The sequence below is a fragment of the Pipra filicauda genome, unplaced genomic scaffold, assembly GCF_003945595.2.
Source record: "Pipra filicauda isolate LSUMZ 115617 unplaced genomic scaffold, ASM394559v2 scaffold33_size4404698_pilon, whole genome shotgun sequence".
NCBI classification, from domain to species: Eukaryota; Metazoa; Chordata; class Aves; order Passeriformes; family Pipridae; genus Pipra; species Pipra filicauda.
Genome location: NW_024104465.1, coordinates 2113776 through 2135444, shown reverse-complemented (window position 1 = coordinate 2135444; position 21669 = coordinate 2113776). Strand labels below are relative to the sequence as shown.

Genomic DNA, 21669 nt, shown 5'->3' with positions numbered 1-21669 from the left:
CCAGCCGCGCCTTCCCGCCCCTGCCACGGTCGAGGGGACTCTCCTGGGCTTCTCCGGGATTATCCAGACCGCACTCCGCAGGAAGCCGGCGCCCCGCGGTCCCCCCACGGCTCACACCCCGCTCTCTCCGGCTCCGTGCCCCGCACAGCCACCGCCCCCCGCCCTTTGCGGCCCGGGGAAGGGAGGAGGGGAGGGACGGAGGGCACCTCCCGCCCGGCGCGGCTCGGCCCCCGCCGGCCCATGCGGGGCGGCTCCGGGTGGCCGCCGGCAGAGCCGCGGCAGCTCCGCGCGGGGCGGGCCGGGTCGGGATGGGGCTGGAGCTGTACCTGGACCTGCTCTCGCAGCCCTGCCGCTCCATCTACATCTTCGCGCGGAGCAACAACATCCCCTTCGAGTTCAAGCACGTGGAGCTGTTCAAAGGTGGGACGGGCGCGCTGCCCCGAGGCAGAGCGGGGCCGGGGCGGGCGCGGCCCGGCGGGGCGGCGGCTCAGCCCCTCTCTTGGCTCTTGGCAGACTCGGTGCTGGGGAAGAGGCCGGCGGCGGGGAGCGGCGCGGAGCAGCCCCGCGCAGGTGAGAGCAGGGCAGGGGACGGGAAGGTCCCCGCGGCGGGCACCGAGCCTGTCCCCGGGCGGGGAGGGGCCGGACGAGCCGCGATCCCCGGGCGGGGGCCGGGCTGAGCCCTCCTGTGCGGGCCTGGACCTGCGGCGGCTTTGCTCTCCCGGCCCCCGGGGGAGCCCCTTCGCCTCTCGGCAGAGGAGCAGCAGCGCGTCCTTCGGCCTGGCGGGAGGGAAGGACGAGCTCCCGGGGTCACCCGAGTGATGCTGAATCCGTGCGCTGCCCAGGGGCATTGAACGCAGTGGTTTGACCGTGCGGCTCCTGTTCCCAGAGCGGTCTCGTAGATCTTCTGCATCTATTTTTGTGGATCACCAAGGAATGTTCCTCCAGCCATTTCTAGCAAATTAGTCACAGTGACAGCCGAGGAGTGCTCTGGGAATGCTGTACTTTGCAGAAACACTCAGATGTTCGGGCTCGCCCAACTATATAACTATTGCCCAGTTACATATTGCATTTTCCTAGTAAACTGTTGCTTTTGTGCACAAGGCAAAGCATAGTACTTGGAAATCCTTAGCTGAGGACATGATTAGGCAGGGACATGACTGACAAATAGACTGGAGTTTTTTCCTTTTTATTTCTGTAAAATCTTGTCCAGTGCTCTTTTCATTCAGCAATAAGTCTCCTTCCTTCTACTATGACTTACACTTTAAAATTCCTTGTGTGTGCAGCCTGCCTTGCTTTTCTTACAGTGTAATAATTTCCTTGTTAAATTACTCCTCAAAGCCCAACAATACACACAGTGTATATATCTATATATTCTTGAGGGACACCAAGATCTCATTACACCAGATACAACTGATGTTAAACAGAACCATAAGTCAAACCAACATCACAGGAATGATAAAGATAGGCCACCTAATACCACTAAACAAAAAGGCTGGCTCTGCTGGCTGGAAGAGAGGCAGAAGCTTAAACTCTGTTAAACAGCAAACACAAATATTGGTCTCTATTTTCACACAATAAGCAGTTGGTCCCAATGAAGCTGCCTGCAGTCAGTGTTCACACCAAGGCATTTGCCAGTTCTCAGCTCAGTCGCAGAGTCTTGGCACGGGTCTTTTATTCTGTGTATAAAGACTTTGTACAAAGCAGAGCACACGAGGTGCCATCTCTGGGCTGTGGTGCAGGCTGTGTTACAGACACCGACCTACTGTCCAGCCTGATGTAATGATGTGTTAGTCCCATCAGGGAACAAATATGCTCAGTATTCGTGCTAGGACTGCTATATGATGAAAGCTGGCTGAAATTTGGTTCAGGCTGCCCTCATCCACTGCTTACTTCTCATGTCCTTGTTTCTCAGTTTCCTGCTACCTTGGAAAATAAACACAGACAGCAGGACAACAACTGGGTCTGACAAGGGAGTGCTCGTTAGCTTGAAGCATTACTGACTGGAAACTTTCTGCTGCTTTTCTCCAAGGACCCCCTGACTACTTACCAGATCTCACCAGAGCTGGGTGTGTGATGACCACTGGCCTTTGGAGCCCTTCTAAAACAACAGGACCAAGCACCTTCTCCAAGCAACTCCTTGCATGACAATAGATTACAAAAATTTGCCTTGCTGTTTCTGTGATACAAATCATGTGTGTGAGGCACCTTGTACTTGGCCTGCTGGCTTGATTTGTGGGCATTTTTATATTCAATTTTCTCAATTATTAGGCTTAACTTGCACTTTCTGTCTAGCTCTTATTCTTAAGAAGCTCTGGCTTCCTGCCTCTCCCGACAGTGCTACCTGTTCTGCACATGGAACCTCTTACCCAGCTAAGCTGGAGGCCACCATCACAGCAGGTAGCCAGAGACTTTTCCCACCGAGATGGAACACATGGGTTTGAATCCCTTCAGACAGCAGATGGATGTGAACCTTAGTCTCTGATGAAGCTGGAATTTAAAAAAAAAATACTTCTCAAAGAAACAATGTAGAGGCTAGTCAGCTAGAAAGGAAAACAGGGTGGTAATGTCTGCTCTGCTTGATTTGCCTCATTATGTGAAATCTATATAGAGAAAGGAGTCTGTAATTGTAATGCAGCTACCTGCCTTCTCCCACCCCTTCCCAAATGATATGCAAACAAATTTGATAGTCCAGAGGGTGGTTTTATTTCCTGGAGACTTATTTCCTGCTGCACATTTGTCCAGTAAAGCAGACACTGTCACTGCCTCCGGAATGGGGGCAAATATTTCTTGGGGATGGAGATCACTGTTAGTTAAGAGACCTTCTTTTTTTATTTTTTTTTCTCCCTCCTCCTTCTAAGGAGCACTTAAAACAAGCAAAGCACACAAATTCCTCAGAGCTTTTCTGCTCAGGTGTTCCTGGACTGTTGTACAATTCCCTGGCAATTTAACTGCTGACTGGCAAGAGCAGTGCCAGCAGCAGGAAAGTGAAAGTCTGATTAGATGGTCGGCTGTTGATGCCTCCAGGGGACTGTGGAGTTTAAATTCTTATGGGATGGTGTCTTCTTCCTGCGTTTTCCTGTCAGAGGTAGGCTGACATGCAGAGTCAGGTGTAGCACAGAGTCAGGAATAATGAAGGGTGGAGGTGTCTGAGCTCCCTTGCCCCTGGCAAATGTCCACATCTGGCTTATTTTATGAACCTACAGTCGTACTGCTGGCACTCGTGTTTTTCCAGTCAAAAACTTTGGAAACATCCTCAGCTACATGTCTGCTGAGGGATCGGCTCTGTTGACAACATTTACTTTCTTTGTAAGCACTTGATTCCCTCTACTTTTTAGGGATAAACAAACAGGAGAAAGATTTTGCTCAGTGTGTCTGTTATCTAGTTGGATTCTCTTTGGTTGATCAGCCACTACAGTGATCTCTGGGGGCACAGGGCTTTTCAGTTGCTTTCCATCATGACCATCCTAGCTAGAGTCACCCACATTTACAAACTGCGGGAAAATTACTTTTTTTTGGTGGTGCCTGTCAGAACAGGACCAGGAGTAGCAACCATCTGTCCTCATCAGGATGCTCTGTATGCAAACTCAACTTTCCCAGACCCTGCTTCCTTGGCAAATATTAAGTATTTTGTAGGTGCTCAGTTGTCCTCATCCTAACTTCTGTCTTTTTTCCCTCTGTCTCTAAAGCCATAGGACACATTGTTCTCAAGACAAGTCAGCTGTTCTTTTTTATCTGCAATGGTGTTTTCAATACCAGCACCTTCATTGTGTGCTCTAAGTGCCTCTCAGGGAGTGGTTTTTGTCAGTAAGTTTTGCCAGTATCCTGGTCCCTGAGTCAAGCAGTAGAACTCCTGTATAGAAATGTGAACTGCTCCATGCTGCAGGCCCAGCCTGAGCCGACTGCCCTCTACAGACAGCTCTTACACTGACTCTTCCATTTCATTACCTTTTAATTGTGAAATATGACCATATCAGAAAAACCTAACACAGGTCACTGATTGTCCAGTTGGCTGCAGATGTCTCATTTATCATTCACTGACAGATACACTTCTAACCTCAGCCTTGTCTGTTCATGTTCTTAGGGCCATCAAATAGCCAAGGCACTGGCAAAGTCAACCTCTTAAAGAAAGTACCAGCACTGAAGGACGGAGACTTCACCCTTGCGGAATGGTAAGAACTCAGTCCTTAGACTTCCTTGGGTACCAGCAGTCTGTGCTGCATTTAGAAAATGTCATTCCCATGGAATGATTAAGGATCACAGAATACATGAACGTGTTGGTTATTTTTAATAGTATAACCTCATTTTATCTCTTTCCATTTTCTGTTTGAAGTATCTTTCAGAATGTAAACAATTCAGCTGACTTAGCTTCTTGATCTCACCCTGAATGCACTTAGCTCAAAATGGGATTATAAACATTTCTGGGAAGTGTTTAAAGCTTATAAAAATTCCTTTCACCCTAGGAAAAGAAAAACCCTTTTACTCTAGGAAAGAATTCTGTTTATCTGCATTAGTCATAAAGGCTGACTGAACACCTACGGAGATAAAATTTAGGGTTTACATTAAAAGACTAATATGGAGACTGGTTAATGGCGTCATAATACTGAAATAATTGAACTGTAGTAGTACCAGGATAGTAGAGAGGTCTGCATTTTCTTCCATTTTGTCAGCACATTTTCTGTGGCATTTTTATTTGTAGTAACAGCCTAAGTATTGTCGCAGATGACTAAGATATCTTTCCATCTGACTCCTCCTGCCAGTTAGTGGAAGTATAAACATCTGGACAAACACAAAAAGATTCTGTAGGGTTTCCTTGCTGAGCTTTCCACAGACTTCAGTGGAAGCTGCTGGCTGGAGACAGGCCTGATGAAAAGGCAGCATAACCCATTAGAGAGTTTTGTACACAAGCACATAAACATGTGTAGGTCTTGGAGAGATGGGTCAGAACAGTCAAGGAGCAAGTAGAGTTACCATTGCTGTAGATGATAATGGAGATTTATGGTTTGTTTACCCCAGTACGGTCCAGCAGCACCACAGAACAGTGCTGCGATTTTCCAGCAGGTTAAAGTTTTTGTGGGAACTAAGGTGATTAAGGGCCATCTCTGATGTCAACACGAATTAGATGCCTTTATATGGTCCCTAGACTCCACTGGAAATCCTGATCTGAATACTTTTCGGTGGAAGCAGCAAGTTCAGAAGGAGCAGGAGAGGGAGCTTAGGTGAGAGCATTCTGCACCACAACTGCCTGACCCCTTTCTTGTCTCCTGTTAATGTGTGAGCAGCACTGCCATTCTGCTGTACCTGAGTCGAAAGTACAACACTCCTGACCACTGGTACCCCTCAGACATACAAAAACGGGCCCGGGTAGATGAATACCTCTCCTGGCATCATGCCAACATCCGGGCTAATGCTCCTAAGACCATGTGGATCAAGGTAAGGAGGCTGACTATTCAAATGTGAGTGAAGTGATGTTTGCCTGCGAGAATACTGAGCATTTGAACACCCCCAATCCGGAGTGAGTTTGTTGTGCTGAAACAACAGACCCAGGCCAAGAGGAGCTGTCAGAGAGGGAGCTGTTCTGAATTGATCAACACCAGGGTTTGGCAAAAGCAGCTTTGGCCATTTTGGTTTTTTTCCTTGAAGTACGTCTGGTACAGAACGTCTCGAACCCAACAGAATTCCATTGCCTGGGTTTGTGAATGAATATAAAACCAATTGGGTATTGCCTCCAGGGGCCTCCCCCTCACTGCACAGCTGTGCAGAGCGTGCACATAGGCAGAAGTTTGGCTTTGGTGAGCATGTACTTTGTTGCTGGAAGCAAAGAGACTTGCTGTTTTCATACAAATCCCTGCAGCCCCATCAGGGTAGAAATCCCAAAGGAGCCTTCTGCTTCCAGTACACTTAGGTACTGGGCTCAGGGACAGAGAGAAGAGAGACTCAGAAGTGCAGATATTCCTTATTCAGTGTAGTCAGGTCAATACACATTTAGGCAAAATTAAAAGAATTACCCCGAGGCAGAAAGTTATTTAGTATCAGATGATTTTGCTGGACACCTATTTCCAGCCAACTCACAGTTAATGCAGCTATCCTCAGAGAGACCCAGGTGCAAATATAGCCCTGCAAGTACAGCTGTGGTATGGAATCTCAAATGAAATCATAATTGCTAGTGAACAGGTAAGAACTTCCCTCCTCAGCTGTGAAGTTTGCCCTTGTTTGTGCCTAACAAAGCATATCAGGACTCATTTAGCTTCTTGATTTATTGGCATTTGATTTTTTGGCTACAGAGTACAGAAAAACAATTCAAATATGAGTCAGATTCATTCAAGAAGCAGTTTCTTCCAGCCTCTGCAGGCTGTTACTGCACTGCTCTAAGGGAAAGAAATCCAACTACTTGCTGCAGGTGATTAGATAACCCACATGCAGAAAAGGTCCTCAGAATAACTGAAAATATGGAAACACATAAAGCCACCATGTAATAGAAGCACACTAGCTAGAAATGGGAGAAGATAGACTGCCCTGAGATAAAGAAAAGAAAGAAGATGCTATTTCAAGTGATTTTATCCAGAGATCCCATCATGGATAATTGGAATCACTGAGGAAAAGAACTGGCCATGAATTTTCTGATGAAATAGGTTCCACATGTATTTGGCCAAAATCATGGCTTGGATTAAGCAATCTCAGCTTGCATTGTTGAATATACTTGCAGTAAGTAGAAATTCAGTCAACTCGCACTGATTGAAATTTGTATCTTTAATTTTGATTCTCTAAATAAACTGTATTTCTTTAGCTGTGGAAGGTGAAGGCAGCGTAGTTGCGAAACACTGTGGGCTCTGGTGGTGGGTATACCCCTGTGAGCAGCTAAAAATGTCTTGGAAAGGCAACTACCCTCTGTGCCAGCAAGTCTGTGGAGACACAAGGACTGCAGTTATGTGATTGCTCTGGAAAAGTTTTTACTGGTTTAAAGAGAGGTGCTTGGGAGGCCACAGAAAGGCTGGTGTAAAAATGGTGTTGACCCACTCCCAGCCTCACTGGCAGCTGTCACACAGAGGAAGCCATTTCTGCCTTTCCAGCCAGTCCCTCCAGCATTCTAGTCCCTCCCCACACTCCTGCCACTGCCACCACCATTCCCTCCTCTCCATCATCCTGTGGGACAGGCAGCTGCCTCCAGCACCCAGTTCCATGGCCAGGGTGGCTGGTGGGCAGGCAGCTGCTGACCTGCCTTGGCTGGCTGGTGAAACAGAGGGTGTAACAGGGGTGAATATGGCAGAGATTTGTCTTCCCCTGGAGCTGTTGCCCACTTTTCTTTTGTAACCCAACAGGGTGGAGTGGGAGGGCACAACTGCCAGGGACAAAATGAAATGAATCCTTGATTTAGTTCTGCACATTGCTGCTGATTAGCTGGAGTTCAGGTCAGCCCCTTTGGCCTGCTCGTGTGCTCTGTCCATGAGCTACTTGGAGCTGTAGCAGTCCATGAAGCTCCACCATCATCCCCTCCCGTGGCTTTGCTGCAGGATCACTGATGATCATGAGCAGTTCATGGGGTGTAACTGAGATTACTACGATTGGATCCGTGAGAAGACAGCCAGCTGTACTTTTAAGTCCCTTCTCTCCTCAGGTGCTGATTCCCCTCTTCACAGGGCAGCCACTGCCCTCCGAGAAGCTCCAGGAGGTTATGGAGGGGCTGTCCACTTCCCTGAAGCAGTTTGAGGAGAGGTTTCTGCAGGACAAGGCTTTTATCATCGGGAGCGAGATCTCCCTGGCGGATCTTGTGGCCATTGTGGAGCTGATGCAAGTGAGTGGTGGAGTTTGGTAAGGAAGTGTCAGCACAAGGGAAAACAGATGCTGCTGGGCAGGGAGGGTGCAGCATGTGGTAACACTTCAGTAGAAAGAGGAGCGAGGGCATATCTCAACAGAACTAGCCTAAAACAATAGGGAGAATATGGGAGTGGGTTTAGAACACACAAAAAGCTGGCTGCAACAGATCTCTTTTGTTTCTCCTCTCTAAAAATACCTCTTCTTCATTCTTTATCATGACTTTATTTTTAACCTCCAGAGAAGGAGGTAATATATTTAAGTGAGAAGCAATAGCAGACAGGTCTGATGAAATAAAAAATAGGAATATTTTTATCATTCAAAAATATGGCACTTGCCCATGCCGTGTCTGGAAGATGCAAGAATTAGTCCCAGACAGAGGCAATCAAATTAAATCTGTTACAAACTGGTTGTTCTTTGTCAGACCTGTCCTGCAAACTGTGCAGTGGTCCCTGGAACTGCCAGCCCACCATGCCTTCAATGCTGTGGCTGAAAATCACTCACAGTACATGGTAGTCACCTCTGCTGCTCATAACAGCTCTTTCAGCACTCAAGAATTGACTTGTAGATGCCTTTTAAAATACAGTTTAGCTTCTGTGTTCCCTAGATAGGTACACCTGACCAGAGGAGACCTCCCTTCTTCCTATAGCTCCTCTGTGAACTCTTCATTTTTTTTCCCTTTATCTGTACCTCGAGGTACACTTTTGGTACCTGTTGTCTCGGTGAAGAAGTCACTGCCCAAAGCCTCACTGTTGCTCTCTCCCCTTTCTGCAGCCTGTTGGAGTTGGTTGTGACATCTTTGAGGACAGACCCAGGCTGCTGGAGTGGCGCAGGCGGGTGGAGGATGCTGTGGGGAAAGAGCTTTTCTTCCAAGCCCATGAGATGATCCTCAATATCAAAGAACTGAGCAACATTCAGATTGATCCACAGCTGAAAGAGCAACTGGCACCTGTGCTGATGAAGATGTTGAAATGAATTAACCTATCTTACAATTTTTCCTGCCTTTTTTTCTTTTTTTTTTTTTAACTTCTTCTCTGACCTCCAGTTCTACATGTAGCTGGAAAGAGCACTGTAATTCTGACACAGAAATTGCAGAGTGTTTCCCCCCTGGCCAGGCCTTTCTTGTATCTTTGGGGGTGGAAGCTAGGGAAGGTTTAACAACCAAAACATTAAATTTATACAGAAGGCTGAGGCCCTACAGGTCACTTAATATGCATCTGGATTTTATTTAGGAGTCAGTCTTTTCAGCAATGCTAGAGACAAGAACGGTATTTCCTGACAGAATCTGAGCCAGCCTATAAACTGGGAACATCAGAGAACTGAAGAGGATGAGGATTGTTGTTTTCACGAGTTTTTAACATTTACACTGCAAAGTGTGCCTAATTCTCATCTTCCAGCACATATCTGCACAGACAATTACAGCACAAAACTACTTCACAAAAGTGAAAAAAGAATTTGATTTTTTTTCTTAAGTTTCTTATTTCTAAGGCATCTTGCTTGGCTGTGCATGTACATTCCACAGTTCTAGCTGCCTTTAGGTTCCTGTGAGAAATTTCTTTGTATTCATCTACAGCTGTGAATCTTTATAATTCTTCAGTTTAACCACTGCTTTTGATTTCTGAAAGCCTGGGTTCCCTTGGTGCTCAGTCTGCCAGGGGCTGTTCTTGGAGATCTGTGCAGGAAAGACCAAGTCACTTCAACAGGCTGGTGGTGGCCACAGCCTTGGAATCATTGCCTGCCTAAAATACCCTGTTGATATTATAGAGGGAGTACTCTGAAAGAATGCATTCACAGTGATTTCTTGAAAGAATATGTAACAGTAAACAAATGATTTTTTTTTCGGTGGTAATACTGTAATAGCAATCCACATTTCTCCTGGAAAATGGATAGGGGGAATAAGTGCAGACAGGGAATAAGTGCAGACCTGCTCTTCTGGGACTGTTTTGGATGGAAGTTCACCAAGTAAGTCACCCTGTGCAGCTGAAGTAACAAGAGAGATTTTGTGGCATTGAGCAACATATTCCTCACAATAAAAGGGCAGAGAGTTGTTTTGCAGCTTTTGGGCTCTTTTCCTTGGCTGTTTGTTTCGGGTTAGCTGTAGCTCAAATACAAAATCCTTCTGTACTGCAGCACAATTTATGAAGTAAAACTGAGCGAATCCAACCATTTCTAGTTTCTTCAGTTGAAAATAACAAATTGTAAAGGATACAGAAATGGTGGAATATACATATGTGTATTTCCCTTCATAAGTAGTTGTTGCCCTTGAACCTTACTCTGAAATCCTTGCCCAAGAACTCTTCCTGTAAAGACTAAGACAAATGAGTAATTAATTCAGGAGTTGCTTCTCTGGGTTTTTTTCCCAGTAGTACCATGTCTTGGCTTGTGACACTTTTGCTGGCAAGTTCTATAAAAGCTGATGTGTTTTCATGATGTTTTTCACTAAGGTTTCAATTCTAGATACTGTCTAATCCAGAGCCCAGAGAGATCTTTAAATTCCCTGTCTGGAAAGAGAACTCATTTATATACTTCAGCTTGCATTAGCAGGAAATTTTGTTTTGTGATTATGTTCTCCATGAAGTCAAGAGACTTGACTGAAGACCCTCTCTGGAGGGAGGTCTATTTCCCTACTGGAAATAGGCACATGTTTATTCCCACCCTTCCTTTCTTCCCAAAGATGAGCTGAATAATAAGGTTTTATTGATGTTTTATTCACATAATATTGTCCACAACTGACTTAAATTTTAAATGGGAAGTGGTTGATTTTTTTTATAATACTGAGAGTGGAATCATGAAGTGGATGATGAGACTGCAAATGTCTGCAGGAGAGAAAAAAACCTTATCATTTTCCAAAGGCTGAGCATGTTTGAGAGTATTTGCTGCTGTGCTGTCCTGTCTTGGTTGTTCATCTCCCTACAAGCATTTTAATTGCCTGATCCGAGACAGAAACAATAAAACAAATGTGTTTAGTTTAATAAAATCTCTGTGAGACCATGAACAATCTGCCATTCACACGGTGAACCATCAAGAGCAAAGGACAATGCACATCTTTAAAGATGTTTGTGACAGTCCCCCGTCCAGTTCTAATTACTGACATCCGATACTTAAATCTTCTTTCCCTTTAGAGGCTTTCTGATATACTGGTTTCTTATCACATGGGGTTTTTGTGGCACTGAAATTGGAAGAGATTTTTGAAGGAATATGAGAAAGGAATATGAGAAAGAGATATTTGAAGGAATGCGAGAAAAATAGAGAAAAATGGATTCTAAAAGGCATCTTCCCTCAAATCACTGACACCCAGCAAACAGGCAGGGGTGGGCTTGCACCCAGGATTTGCAAGGTGGCTGAGTACCCCTACTGTCTTTGTTTTGGTGACAAACTCAGGACCATCTATTTACAAGATTATACATTTCTATAAATTTGCCCTGTAATCTAACTTTTTGGGGTAATTTCTTTTGCTGATTTCCTGGATTTAAAGGGAACATCTGTATTATTGCTTGTCGCCGCAAGCAGCCACCCCCTGCCAGCCTGCAGTACTCCCTCCCCTCTCCCTTTGGGTCTCTCACTTCACAATCTCTCTCCTAGAAATCTTTTCCCAGACTTATTCCTGGCTGGTTTGTACACACGGCCCCTTGTGCCAGTATTGTCTTCATTAGCAGCAGTGAAGGCCAAGCAATTCCCTCAGCAAAAAGAATGAGCAATCCCATCAGTTTTCATTAGCATTGTCTAGGACTGTAGAAACTCAAGAAGTCACATTACACAAGGCCAATTTTCACAACAGTTCTGTGCCTTAAACAAGATGACCTTTCAGTCAAGCTGGTTCATAACCCCTTGCTGTAAATGAGCACATGGAACCTCACTGGACAGTAGTTCAGGTTCTGAGAAACCTCTGATCTCTAGTTAAGACACCTCTGATCTGTAGATTAGGCTGTCCCTGCGAGCCAGCCTGCTGGGGTCACTTTTATCAACTCAGCTCAAAGCCCTGATTTCTCAAAGTCCTGGTAATTAATACATAGTGGATAAAGGAGTAAACTTCTCTGCTTGCTTTTTAATTTCTTGTGGTGCTGGTTGTTCCGAGAAATCACCGCACTTCCGCTCTCAACCTTCCCTGCACAGACAGGTGCAGAGGTGTCTGTTGCAGTGACCTGAAATGTCACAAAAGGACTGACTGTCACAAAACTCATTTTACCCGGGGAGATGTGTGAGGTCTCACAGCCTCTAATGCATATCCCAAACCGGCACACGGTAAACCCCAAAGGCCCGAGAGCCAGCTGGTGCAGCTGCGGTGGAGCACAGAAAGCCCTGAGCCCTGCCTGGCGCCGGCAAAGGGCGAGGGGCGGTGGGAGGGCAGCGGGAGGGCAGCCCGGCGCTGCTGCGGGCGGTCCGGGGCTGAGCCCGCCCCCGCCGGGGCACCGTTGCCCGGGGGCGGGGCAGGGGCCGGGCCGGGCCGGGCGGGTGCAGGCGGGGGCGTTTGGGGCCGCGGTGGGAGCAGCGCGATGCCGTTCGTGGAGCTGGACACCAACCTGCCGGCCGAGCGGCTGCCGCCGGGGCTGGCCCAGACCCTGTGCGCTGCCACTGCGGACATCCTGGGCAAACCGGCCGAGGTGAGCGCGGGGCCGGGAGCGGCGGGGCCGGAGCGGCGGGGCCGGGAGCGGCGGGGCCGGGAGCAGCAGGGCCTAACTGTGGCTGTGCCGGCAGCGGGTGAACGTGACGGTGCGGAGCGGGCTGCCCATGGTGCTGTCGGGCTCGGCCGAGCCCTGCGCGCAGCTGGTCGTCTCCTCCATCGGCGTGGTGGGCACGGCGGAGCAGAACCAGCGGCACAGCGCCCGCTTCTTCGACGTCCTGACGGCGCAGCTGGGCCTCGGCACCGAGCGGTGAGTGCGGCCCGGCCGGGCGGCATCGGCCTCGGCGCCGCCTTCGCCCCGAGGGCAAGGACACCGGGATAACCCCTGGGGCAGGGAGAGGGAGATCGTCCCTTCCATCAGCTCCACAGGTCTGTGTGGTCCGTCGAGATGTGGAGCACGGCAAACCAAAGTATAGGGGATGTTAAGGGCAGCGAGGCTGGGACAGTTCCCATGTCCTCCGGGAGGTTAAGGTGTAATAGAGATCCAAGACTAGATTGCAAACCTTAAATGCTCTTGGATGCTGAACTCCAGATATGTGGTTTGGGGCCAGATAAAACCATGTACTGGTTTGCACTTGCCCACAGTCTGGGCTTTAGCTGTTCTCTGAAGATCAGTAGTTCAGTTGGTGAAATTGGTGCAAAACCCCACAGGAATTGGTAGAGCTTCACAGTGGGATCACCATGCCAAATGTGGGAACAGGACTGTTCCTGAAGGTCAGCCATGTCCCTCTGTGCCCCTCTCCCCAAAGGAGAGTGATAGTAGCATTTCCTTGCCTCTTGGATGCTGCTGGGGTAAATCCCTGCCAAGAGTTTGCTTGGGCCCTTCTGAAATGGACAAGTATCTCATAGGCAGACTGTTGAAATTCAGTCTGCTTTTATTTGTGTGGATGAAGTCTGGTACCTGTTTGTACCCTGCCCATACACAGCTTATGTTTGCCTCTGTTAAATTAATACCATGAAGTGTAAGACACTGAGACCTTAGTGCAGATTTTCTACCATGTTGCAAACTGGGCAGGGATAATATTTAATTGTAAAATAATGTTTCCTGTCCACTGTCCACATTTTTGCTCTTATATCCAAAAGGATTGTCATCCGCTTTTACCCACTGGAGCCCTGGCAGATCGGCAAGAACAAGACAGTCATGACATTCCTGTGATCCCGTGAGCAGCTGGTTGGAACAAAGCAATGGTGAAGACAACCCAGACATGACCAGCTCCATCTATCTACCTGTTCCCTCTTGTGATCAAATCTATGTAACTCTGCATCTTCAGCTGAATGAGTCACTTTTGTCTTTGTGTCCCCCCCCCCCATGCACACAAAGCTGAAGAGTGGGGCAATCGACTGTACTGATTTGACTGAGGTAGTTCAAGGTCAGTGTCTCCAGCCTGTCACATAGCACAAAGGCTCTCATGGTGCCTGAGCCCAGCTGAGCCCTTGCCCTCTGGTGATGGCCATGCATGTGCCTACACAAAGCTGTCTTGTAGCAGTAAAAGTTTAATTCCAGAACATTTGGCCTTACTGAGGACCACAGTGGTTCTGAGGTTTATCCAGATTTTCTCATACTTTGCAAGGCAGAAAAATCCTTCTTTCTCTGTGGCAGCAGAAGGGTCCTAGGCTGGACAAGATGACCTGGAAGTGAAATTTTTCTCTTTTTCAGGCTTCCCTGAAAGCCTTTTCTGGAAAAAGAGGTGATTATTAGGAGAGAAGTTTAGACATTGAAGTCTCATGTCAGACCTTGTGCTCTGTCCTCTGTCATTGCCACCCCCAGTGGCTGCTCCTACAAATTATTATTTGTCCACAAGATTCTCAGGGCTGAATGTCCGTGTGCTGATGGCAATGTCTAGAGGAGGGAGTCGCTTCTGAAGTCCTTCACTGTGCCACAGAAAAATATTTTTAAAGTTCTGCTCCTGCCAGTTTAATTTCTGTTATTTACTCAGTTCAAAGTACTTTTCCTCACCCCGCTGTGACGGGGAGTTTGGGGACAACACAGCATCTCACTGTGATCTGTGGAGAAGGATTTGGGGCTTTTAGGACCCATATGCTCCCTCACTTTATAACTGGAATTCATGTGGTATTTTATTAAAACAAAAGCAGGGTACTTTTTATGTGTGGTGTTATCTCTGCCTTCCACTGATACTGAAAACATTTTTTGGTTTCCTTTCCACTTTGTGACTTGGTCAGGTTGAGGTCAGGGAGCTCAGCAGAGCTGAGAGCATGTCCTTGGGACATGGGGGTCCACGGGAATGCAAGGCAGAAGGGGTCTTCTGTGGTCCTTTGTCATTCTAATTGGAGTTTATGACTCAAGACAGTTGAAAATATTCCTTCTAATTACAATTTGAAGTTGGTTGTTGGTTGTTCCCTATGCAGCAGAAATAACTTCTATGTTTGCCAAATCTGTCAGGAATATAATACCAAACAAAAATTTGTGTATCAGGCTGGGGGTCTATACTTTATCTGGTTAATAAACTGTAGCAAAGCCTCTTTTGATAAGTGTCAGTTTGTTGGTTTACAGCACTGGGGGGTTGTAGGTCTTATAGCCTGGAAGCAGACATCGTGGCTGCCCAGGTCTCCACTTTCACAGGAGGTCTCTTCCACCAAAAGTTTTTGAAACTCAGGTAATGAACAGGTAGGTGAACTGAGACACAGTGTAACTCAGGAGTACTGTGCTGCAGGGAAGTGGGGGACAGCCCTGGCTTTGCAAAGGGCTTGACCAGCTTGAGCTGAATATACTGAAATGTAGAAAATAACCTCACTTTAATTCTGATCTGCATTTCCTGGAGATTCTTCCACCTCATGAAGGAACAAACACAAACTCTTGCCAAAGCCTTTGCTTCCTTCAGAGAAACCTTGCTCTGCCCTGTGTCCCAGCTCTCCTTTTTTGGGCCACGTTGACCCTCATCCCCTCACCCTTGGCTGCTCCTCATGTGGGATCATGCCTGGAAACAACTTCCCCAGCATTGCAGAGCAGAGCAGGAAGAAGTAAGGACGGAGAGGGAAAACTTGAAAAGATTATGTTGTGCAAAGATACCTGAATAAAATGACTTTCCCACCTATTTCCATGCTGTGTCTGCATTGCTGGCGTTACCTGCCAAAACGTCCTAAAGTAATGCAAAATCATGGAAAAAGTGCTGGGCAAAGACCATCTTGAGAATTTCATGGTCCATGGACTTTAAACTTTCTTTTATAAGAGCAGTTAAAATATTAATGGAAGTGTTGATCATTTAGTTATGAAGACCTCGGTCTGAGCCACTTGATACTTTTTGGGTCCTGGGGATTGTCAGCACAGAATGAGATTCTGTGAGTTTGCAGCTGGGTGTTTTCCCTCATAAACTGCTGGTGCTGAATGTACATTTTACTTCATGTTGATCTGAAGAGGTGGCCTATTTTTCCTTCACCGACCTAACGTTAGAGTAGTTTTGACAGTATTTTAGGACTCGAGGATACCCTGCAAAAAGGTGGTGTTCTGATTTTGAACACTGAGTAACCATTTCCTAGCCTCAAACCTTTGAACTGTGGACAATCTCTGTGTGTATTTACACTAGAGAGGACCAGTGAGGCCCTGAGCACACTGCAGGGCACTACTGACAAAAAACTATTACAGAATTACCATAGCTTTGCAAGTTACTCTTCAACCACAACAGTGTGATGCTACTGCTCATGAAAACCCTGTTCTTGGTTTGCCATGATGGAAAGAAAGGCATTAACACAAATGGGACACTGGAGATCAGACATTTGAAAGGAAGAGGATTCTTACCATGCTAAACGGTGATTCAGTGCAATGAATTCTCAGTCAGTGGTGACTGAGCACAAGCTTACCTTTGTCAGTGGGATGTGATGTAGCAAGAGGAGGCTTTAAACGTGTGGTTCTGTCCCACAGGTGCGGCCTCACCAGTCTCTGTGCTCAGGTTGTCCTGACATGGAGAGCTCTGTAGGGCTGTGAATGGCATACCTGCTCTTTAGAACTCCCTGCTGTATGACCACCTTACACATAAATAAAATTACTTCCACAGGAAGCTGTCACAGCAGTGTTTGACTTCAGTCACTGCCTCACATCGTCCAACTGTTGTCCCAAAATAGGTTCTTTCACCCAGTGTGCAAGAGGCCAATCCACACACAGAGTCAAGGTATAGGATTTATTTACAGTTCCTTGCAGAGAGAGGGACTGCGTGGCAAATCCACAAAGCCAGCACGACCACTACCAAAACCTTTTACTATTTATACATTTAAGCAAACAAAGGCATTAATGTTCATTGGCTACAGGTTACCCAGTTCTCTTATTAATCACTATTCCATCTTCTATTGGTTAATGATTCTCTCACTTCTCATGCTAATTAGTCTGCAGGCTCAGTCTTTCTCTTGTTTTGGGTCGGTGAGTTTCTTGAGTCGATGGTCTGTGAGTCCAAGGGGGTTTGTGATCTGCCCCTGCCTGAATTACCTTTTACCCAATCGAAGCTGTTTGAGCAGTTTCTGAGTTGTCATTATTAGTTTCTTCCTTATACTGAGTGTTATCCCAAATGTCCCTGTGGCCCGTAAATTCTGCGTTCTTTGTGTTCATTATCAGTGCTCCAACCCTCCTTCCCAAGCTTTGTTAAACTCCCCCTGAGATCATGGGAACACGGCAAGCCTCAAACCTTAACAAGGCAATTCTACCGACAGGTGATTTATATTACTAATACCTGGACATCACTTAGAGCTTGTTTCACAGATTTAATCTATTTTCTTCTTGATTAGGCTTGAAAGCACACAAAGATTAAACTTCATAAACATCCTTTCTCAAGAAAATTTTCACACATTCCACATTTTGCAACGCTGCCGTCACTATGCTGAAACACCTCCCAGGGGCACTTATGATGTCTCCCATCTTCTCCCGGGAAGCTTTAGGGAAACGCGGTGACCTTGCGCTCATTTCGCACCTGTTCGGGGTTTCCCTCATACCCTCAGCGCCCGCTCCCGCCCCCCGCCGCCCCGCGCTCCCATTGGCTGCCCGGGGAGCGGCTGCTCGGCCAATGAAAGGCGCCGTTGTTGGCGCCGGGGCTCCGGAGGCGGTTGCGGTGGAAACGGGCGGAGCGGCGGGTCCCGGGGGAGCGGCGGGAGCGGGAGGGACCCGCGCCGGGAAACCCCCGGGAACCCCCGGGAGCAGCGCCGGCAGGCCGGGGGCGGCCCCCGCCAGGTGAGTGTCCCGGTCCGCCCGGCCCCGCGGAGCGGCCTGAGGGGCAGCCGGTGTCTGGGCCCTGCCCGGCCCGGGCGGCCTCTCCCGCGCCTCTCCCGCCGCGGTGGGAGGCGAGCGTGGGCTCCCGCCTCCTCCCGGCCCCCTGTGCCGCCCCCCGGTGTGCCGGCGTGAGCAGCGTCCCTGCCCCTCCGTGCAGAAAGTGACCGTGTTTCGGCAAAACCGGCTTGTGCTGAAATGCGGGCGGATCTTTGCAGTGTTTAAACAAACGAACAAACAAACAAAAAATCCCAAACAAATATTTAGTGGTGTTTGTTTTGTTTTTTTTTAAACAAATGCGTATTTGCAATGTGTGGATCCCGAGTGTAGCAGCAACAATAAAAGCCAGGAAAGCCCGAGTCACTCCCTTTGTTTCTTACTTTGAAGCTGACAACACAAGCTCTGGGAGCAAGAGCTGACATTTGGAATTTTTACCTAAGTGTTAAACTACTAAGGTAAAAGAGAAGATTTTGAAGGCAAAAGTCTTGTTACCTTTCAAGATGTGCACGGCTGTCATAGCCACAGATTTGTAGCTGAGACACTCTTAAAACTGCTTTGTAATAGTTTATAGTAAAGAGTAATTCTCTTTTTTCCTACTTATCTGCTGTAGCTGTGGTCCTCTGGAAGGTCTGGTAGTGGCATACCCAGTTCCTAGAGATTAGGACCCTGTTGTAACTCAGTTTTGTAACCACGTACAGTGCCTGGTTTAAAACAAAATAGCCCCCCCAGTGCCTGACACACCGATACAAAGCTGTGTGGAGGAAACACCCTTTCCCTGTTTTTAAGGAGCATTACACAGTTCTGTTTGGTTATGCACTTTCAACTTGTAAACACCAGAGAGGAGAGGTGCTAAGTATTTGTTACTGAGTTCCTGTATGGTACAAAGTTCTGGTATAAATAATAAGTAGAATTAGAATTGTTTTCCCGTGTTTTCTGTAATTGTGGTTTCCCTGGCAGTCTGACCTTGGAAGTTAACTCTTGACCACAGTCTCTGCTGGTGACTTCCACCTTGAGCAAGATTGGGCATGTTTTTGAATAGGCATATTTGTGAGTGGACTTCAAGCCACTCAATTTAAATATGTGATTGATTTGGGATCACAGAAACTTACTTATTTAGATGTCATGAGCAACTGCACTTCCTGACAAAATGTGTAGCATTCGATACATCTGAAAGAGGCAACCACCCAATCTCTGGGCATGTATTCTCTCCATATGCAAAGTAGACAAGGAGTCTTTGTCCTGAAAGAGACTGGAAGTTTTATTAATGTTTATTTAGTGACATTTTAAAGAGAAAAATGCTTTATTGCTGTGCAGTTGTCAGTCTGATTTAGCTGCAGGCAGGGAAAGCAAGTGGTGCATGGGCAAGCAAATGATCATTGCTGAATGAATGAAATTCCTGTCAAAGCATTATTTTGTCTACACACAGAACTAATCATGATGATGTGTGAGTTAATTCAGCTTATAGTTCAAAACTCCCACTGCTTCCTGCTGTGGTTAATTCTGGACTTACTGTTCTATTAATGTAGCCTCCCATATAAAAGACTGTTTTTAGCCTGTCTTGCATGTGTCATCTTTTTGTTTCAGTCCTCTTTTCATTTTTTTCTTGCCTTTACTAACATGGTGTTTCAAGCAGTTAATTGAATCTAAATTATGGGCTTAGTTATGAGGAAAGATTGCTTACAGATTATAAATGCGTATTTACCTCTTTAAACTTTTTATCATTGGTAAAAAGACTGGAAATATTAGTATCCTTCCTTCAGAATGAAGAAATACTGGTTAGTAAAAGCTCAGTTTCTTTTGTTTGCATAAATCTAATATACCCAAGTGTCTATGCAGTAGCTACAACTTGCTTTTGCAGTAGAGGTGGTCTGTAGAGGTTGGTCAGTGTATTCAGAAAGAACAAGTGAGTTATAAACGCTGGTTCTGCTCTAACAGGGATGGCAGTAATGAAAACTGCTTTAATCAGAGGAATTTCCAAGTGCAGATGGTGCTTTAAGCAATGGGTTCCCCAGCCTCTATGGCCTGCTGCAAAGTCAGTCTGACACAGATAACCCTCCATTTTTTAACTTTCCTGTTCTGTAGGTATCTGTAAGGGCTGTGGCTTGTGCTGTAGATAAGGTGGAGGAAAACTTCTTTTTTTTATTTGTTTGTTTGTTTGTTTGGGGTTTTTTGGTTGGTTGGTTTGTTTTGAAGCAACTGAAGACAAACTCATAAGTTATAACGATTCATGCTCATAAAGTGTCAGAGTATTCAAGAAGCATTTTTGGGTTTAGCTTTTGTCTTTAAAGGGATTTGTGTTGTAATGTTGTTACTATCTTGTATGTTCACTGAATATTACACAGTAACTGAAAGTCGTGAAAGCCATCCTGAGGTAATTAATGTGTTTTAAGAACTTTGTATTTTATTTTCTGTCTCTGGTTAAAATTCACTTCCATGTTATTGTTCCTCAGTGGTTGGACAGTTTATCTCTTGGCGGTGGGGTGGTGGTGAAGTAGAACAGTTAATTGGTTATTGATTAAAGTATTCCCAGCTTGTCTTTGCTTCTGAGTGTTTTCTTTACAAACAGAGTAAATATTTGGATCCTGTTTGCTTTCCAGACCTCTGTTTGTTAGGCCCTTCCTCTTAATCCTGGAGAAAGGCAGTGTGAAAAGCTCTGAACATGGTAAGGGCTTATTGAGATGTTTTGGTAAAAATAAAATGGAGAATTTTCTCTTTTCCTGGGACCAAGAATAAATTACCATAATGAGACCATTGATTTTTAAGTGATAGTAGTTATTGGTAAATTTAAGAATTTGAAAAAAACCCAACACTGTATTGCACATGTCTGTTCTAGAGAAGCTGTTGCTTGTAAAACACTCGAAATTTTGTTTTTTCAACCGATTTCATGTGGGAAATTGTTTTGATATTATTTGATCATTACAGCTCTTGTGACTTTATGTAGATATCTCACAGTATTGTCCCTATAACATTTAAGTAAAAAAAAAAAGGGGGGGGGGAAGAATCCAGTTTGCAAAGGGAACTGGGGCACATGTAGATGTCACATTCCTTGTTGCCTCCCAACTGCCACTGCAGATTCGAATCGCGGCGCTCAACGCGAGCTCCACGGTTGAGGATGACTATGAAGGGACCTTCAAAAGTCACAAGACACAGACAAAGGAAGCTCAGGTGAGTAGACCCACTATTTTGTTAGTGAAGTTTTGTCCTGATGGGAGTTTCATCCTCTCGTTGGAGATTGTTTAGCGTAATGTCTTGTTTTCAGGAAAGCTGTGTTACTATCTTATCTCTTGGACCCTCCTTTAGCAAACTAAAACTTCACTCAAATGAGTTATTTTAGGTCAGTAAAGTAATAAAAGTGTGAAACCACTGATATACATAGTAAATGTAAGTATATTGTAATAACTGTATTTAATAAAGTTACCTTACCAAATAGGTTCTAATTTTTTTAATCCCAGGAAGCAGAAGCTTTTGCTTTGTACCACAAGGCTTTGGACCTTCAGAAACATGACCGATTTGAAGAGTCTGCTAAAGCTTATCATGAGCTCCTTGAGATTCGTCTTCTGAGAGAGGTCAGTGACCTTCAGAGAATGAAGCTTTAGAAACTGCTTCTACTGTATCTTGTCTTCATTTCTAATTGGCTAACTGGAAATGTCAGTGTTGTCAATTGGCAAGTTGTTTACTGTCCTTTTTACTTGTCTGATTCCTAATGCCCACATTGCATTTACTTTATTATTTCTAGGCAGTGCTTTCTGGTGATGAGAAAGAAGGGCTGAAACACCCAGGTTTGATGTTAAAATATTCCACCTATAAAAACCTAGCACAACTGGCAGCACAACGAGATGACTTAGAGACAGCCATGGAGTTTTATCTGGAGGTACAGTGCAGCTGAAATAAAACAGTGGAACCTTAATATTTGTTAAAACTTTCTAAAATATAGACATACACCTTGGCATACATCATGTGAATGTATAGTTGAATAGTGTGTACTTTCTGACACTATATGGGATATAACTGGTCCACCTTTCAATCCCCAAAG

The 21669-nt window shown here is 46.0% G+C and overlaps 3 protein-coding genes across 7 annotated transcripts in view; all 3 read left to right on the top strand.

Annotated features, from left to right (window-relative positions):
• The first annotated feature begins 279 nt into the window (after positions 1 to 279).
• On the top strand, positions 280 to 9869 carry LOC113984280 (glutathione S-transferase theta-1). Of its 2 annotated transcripts, XM_027714180.2 has the most exons (6): positions 280 to 420; positions 514 to 570; positions 4082 to 4169; positions 5280 to 5430; positions 7613 to 7789; positions 8584 to 9869. In XM_027714180.2, the coding sequence occupies exons 1-6, from the start codon at positions 309 to 311 to the stop codon at positions 8782 to 8784; spliced, it is 786 nt and encodes a 261-aa protein (XP_027569981.1). In that variant the 5' UTR covers positions 280 to 308; the 3' UTR covers positions 8785 to 9869. The 2 variants fall into 2 exon arrangements, with proteins under 2 accessions (XP_027569981.1, XP_027569982.1); XM_027714181.2 differs by lacking the exon at positions 514 to 570 and having other exon boundaries at positions 309 to 420.
• A 2401-nt stretch (positions 9870 to 12270) lies between these two features.
• Positions 12271 to 14914, top strand: DDT (D-dopachrome tautomerase). The gene is made up of 3 exons (XM_027714182.2): positions 12271 to 12410; positions 12505 to 12680; positions 13514 to 14914. Exons 1-3 carry the CDS (start codon positions 12303 to 12305, stop codon positions 13584 to 13586), a joined length of 357 nt encoding a protein of 118 aa, XP_027569983.1. The 5' UTR covers positions 12271 to 12302; the 3' UTR covers positions 13587 to 14914.
• Positions 14915 to 17498: 2584 nt separating this feature from the next.
• The window catches only part of CABIN1 (calcineurin binding protein 1), a 110637-nt gene continuing 106466 nt past the window's right edge, over positions 17499 to 21669 (top strand). For all 4 annotated transcript variants that reach the window (XM_027714326.2, XM_027714323.2, XM_027714325.2 and 1 more), the window contains exons 1-5: positions 17499 to 17600; positions 20234 to 20298; positions 20709 to 20801; positions 21089 to 21202; positions 21373 to 21507. In XM_027714326.2, coding sequence (XP_027570127.1) covers positions 20296 to 20298; positions 20709 to 20801; positions 21089 to 21202; positions 21373 to 21507 — 345 coding nt within the window. In that variant the 5' untranslated portion in view covers positions 17499 to 17600; positions 20234 to 20295. The remainder of the gene's footprint in view (positions 17601 to 20233; positions 20299 to 20708; positions 20802 to 21088; positions 21203 to 21372; positions 21508 to 21669) is intronic.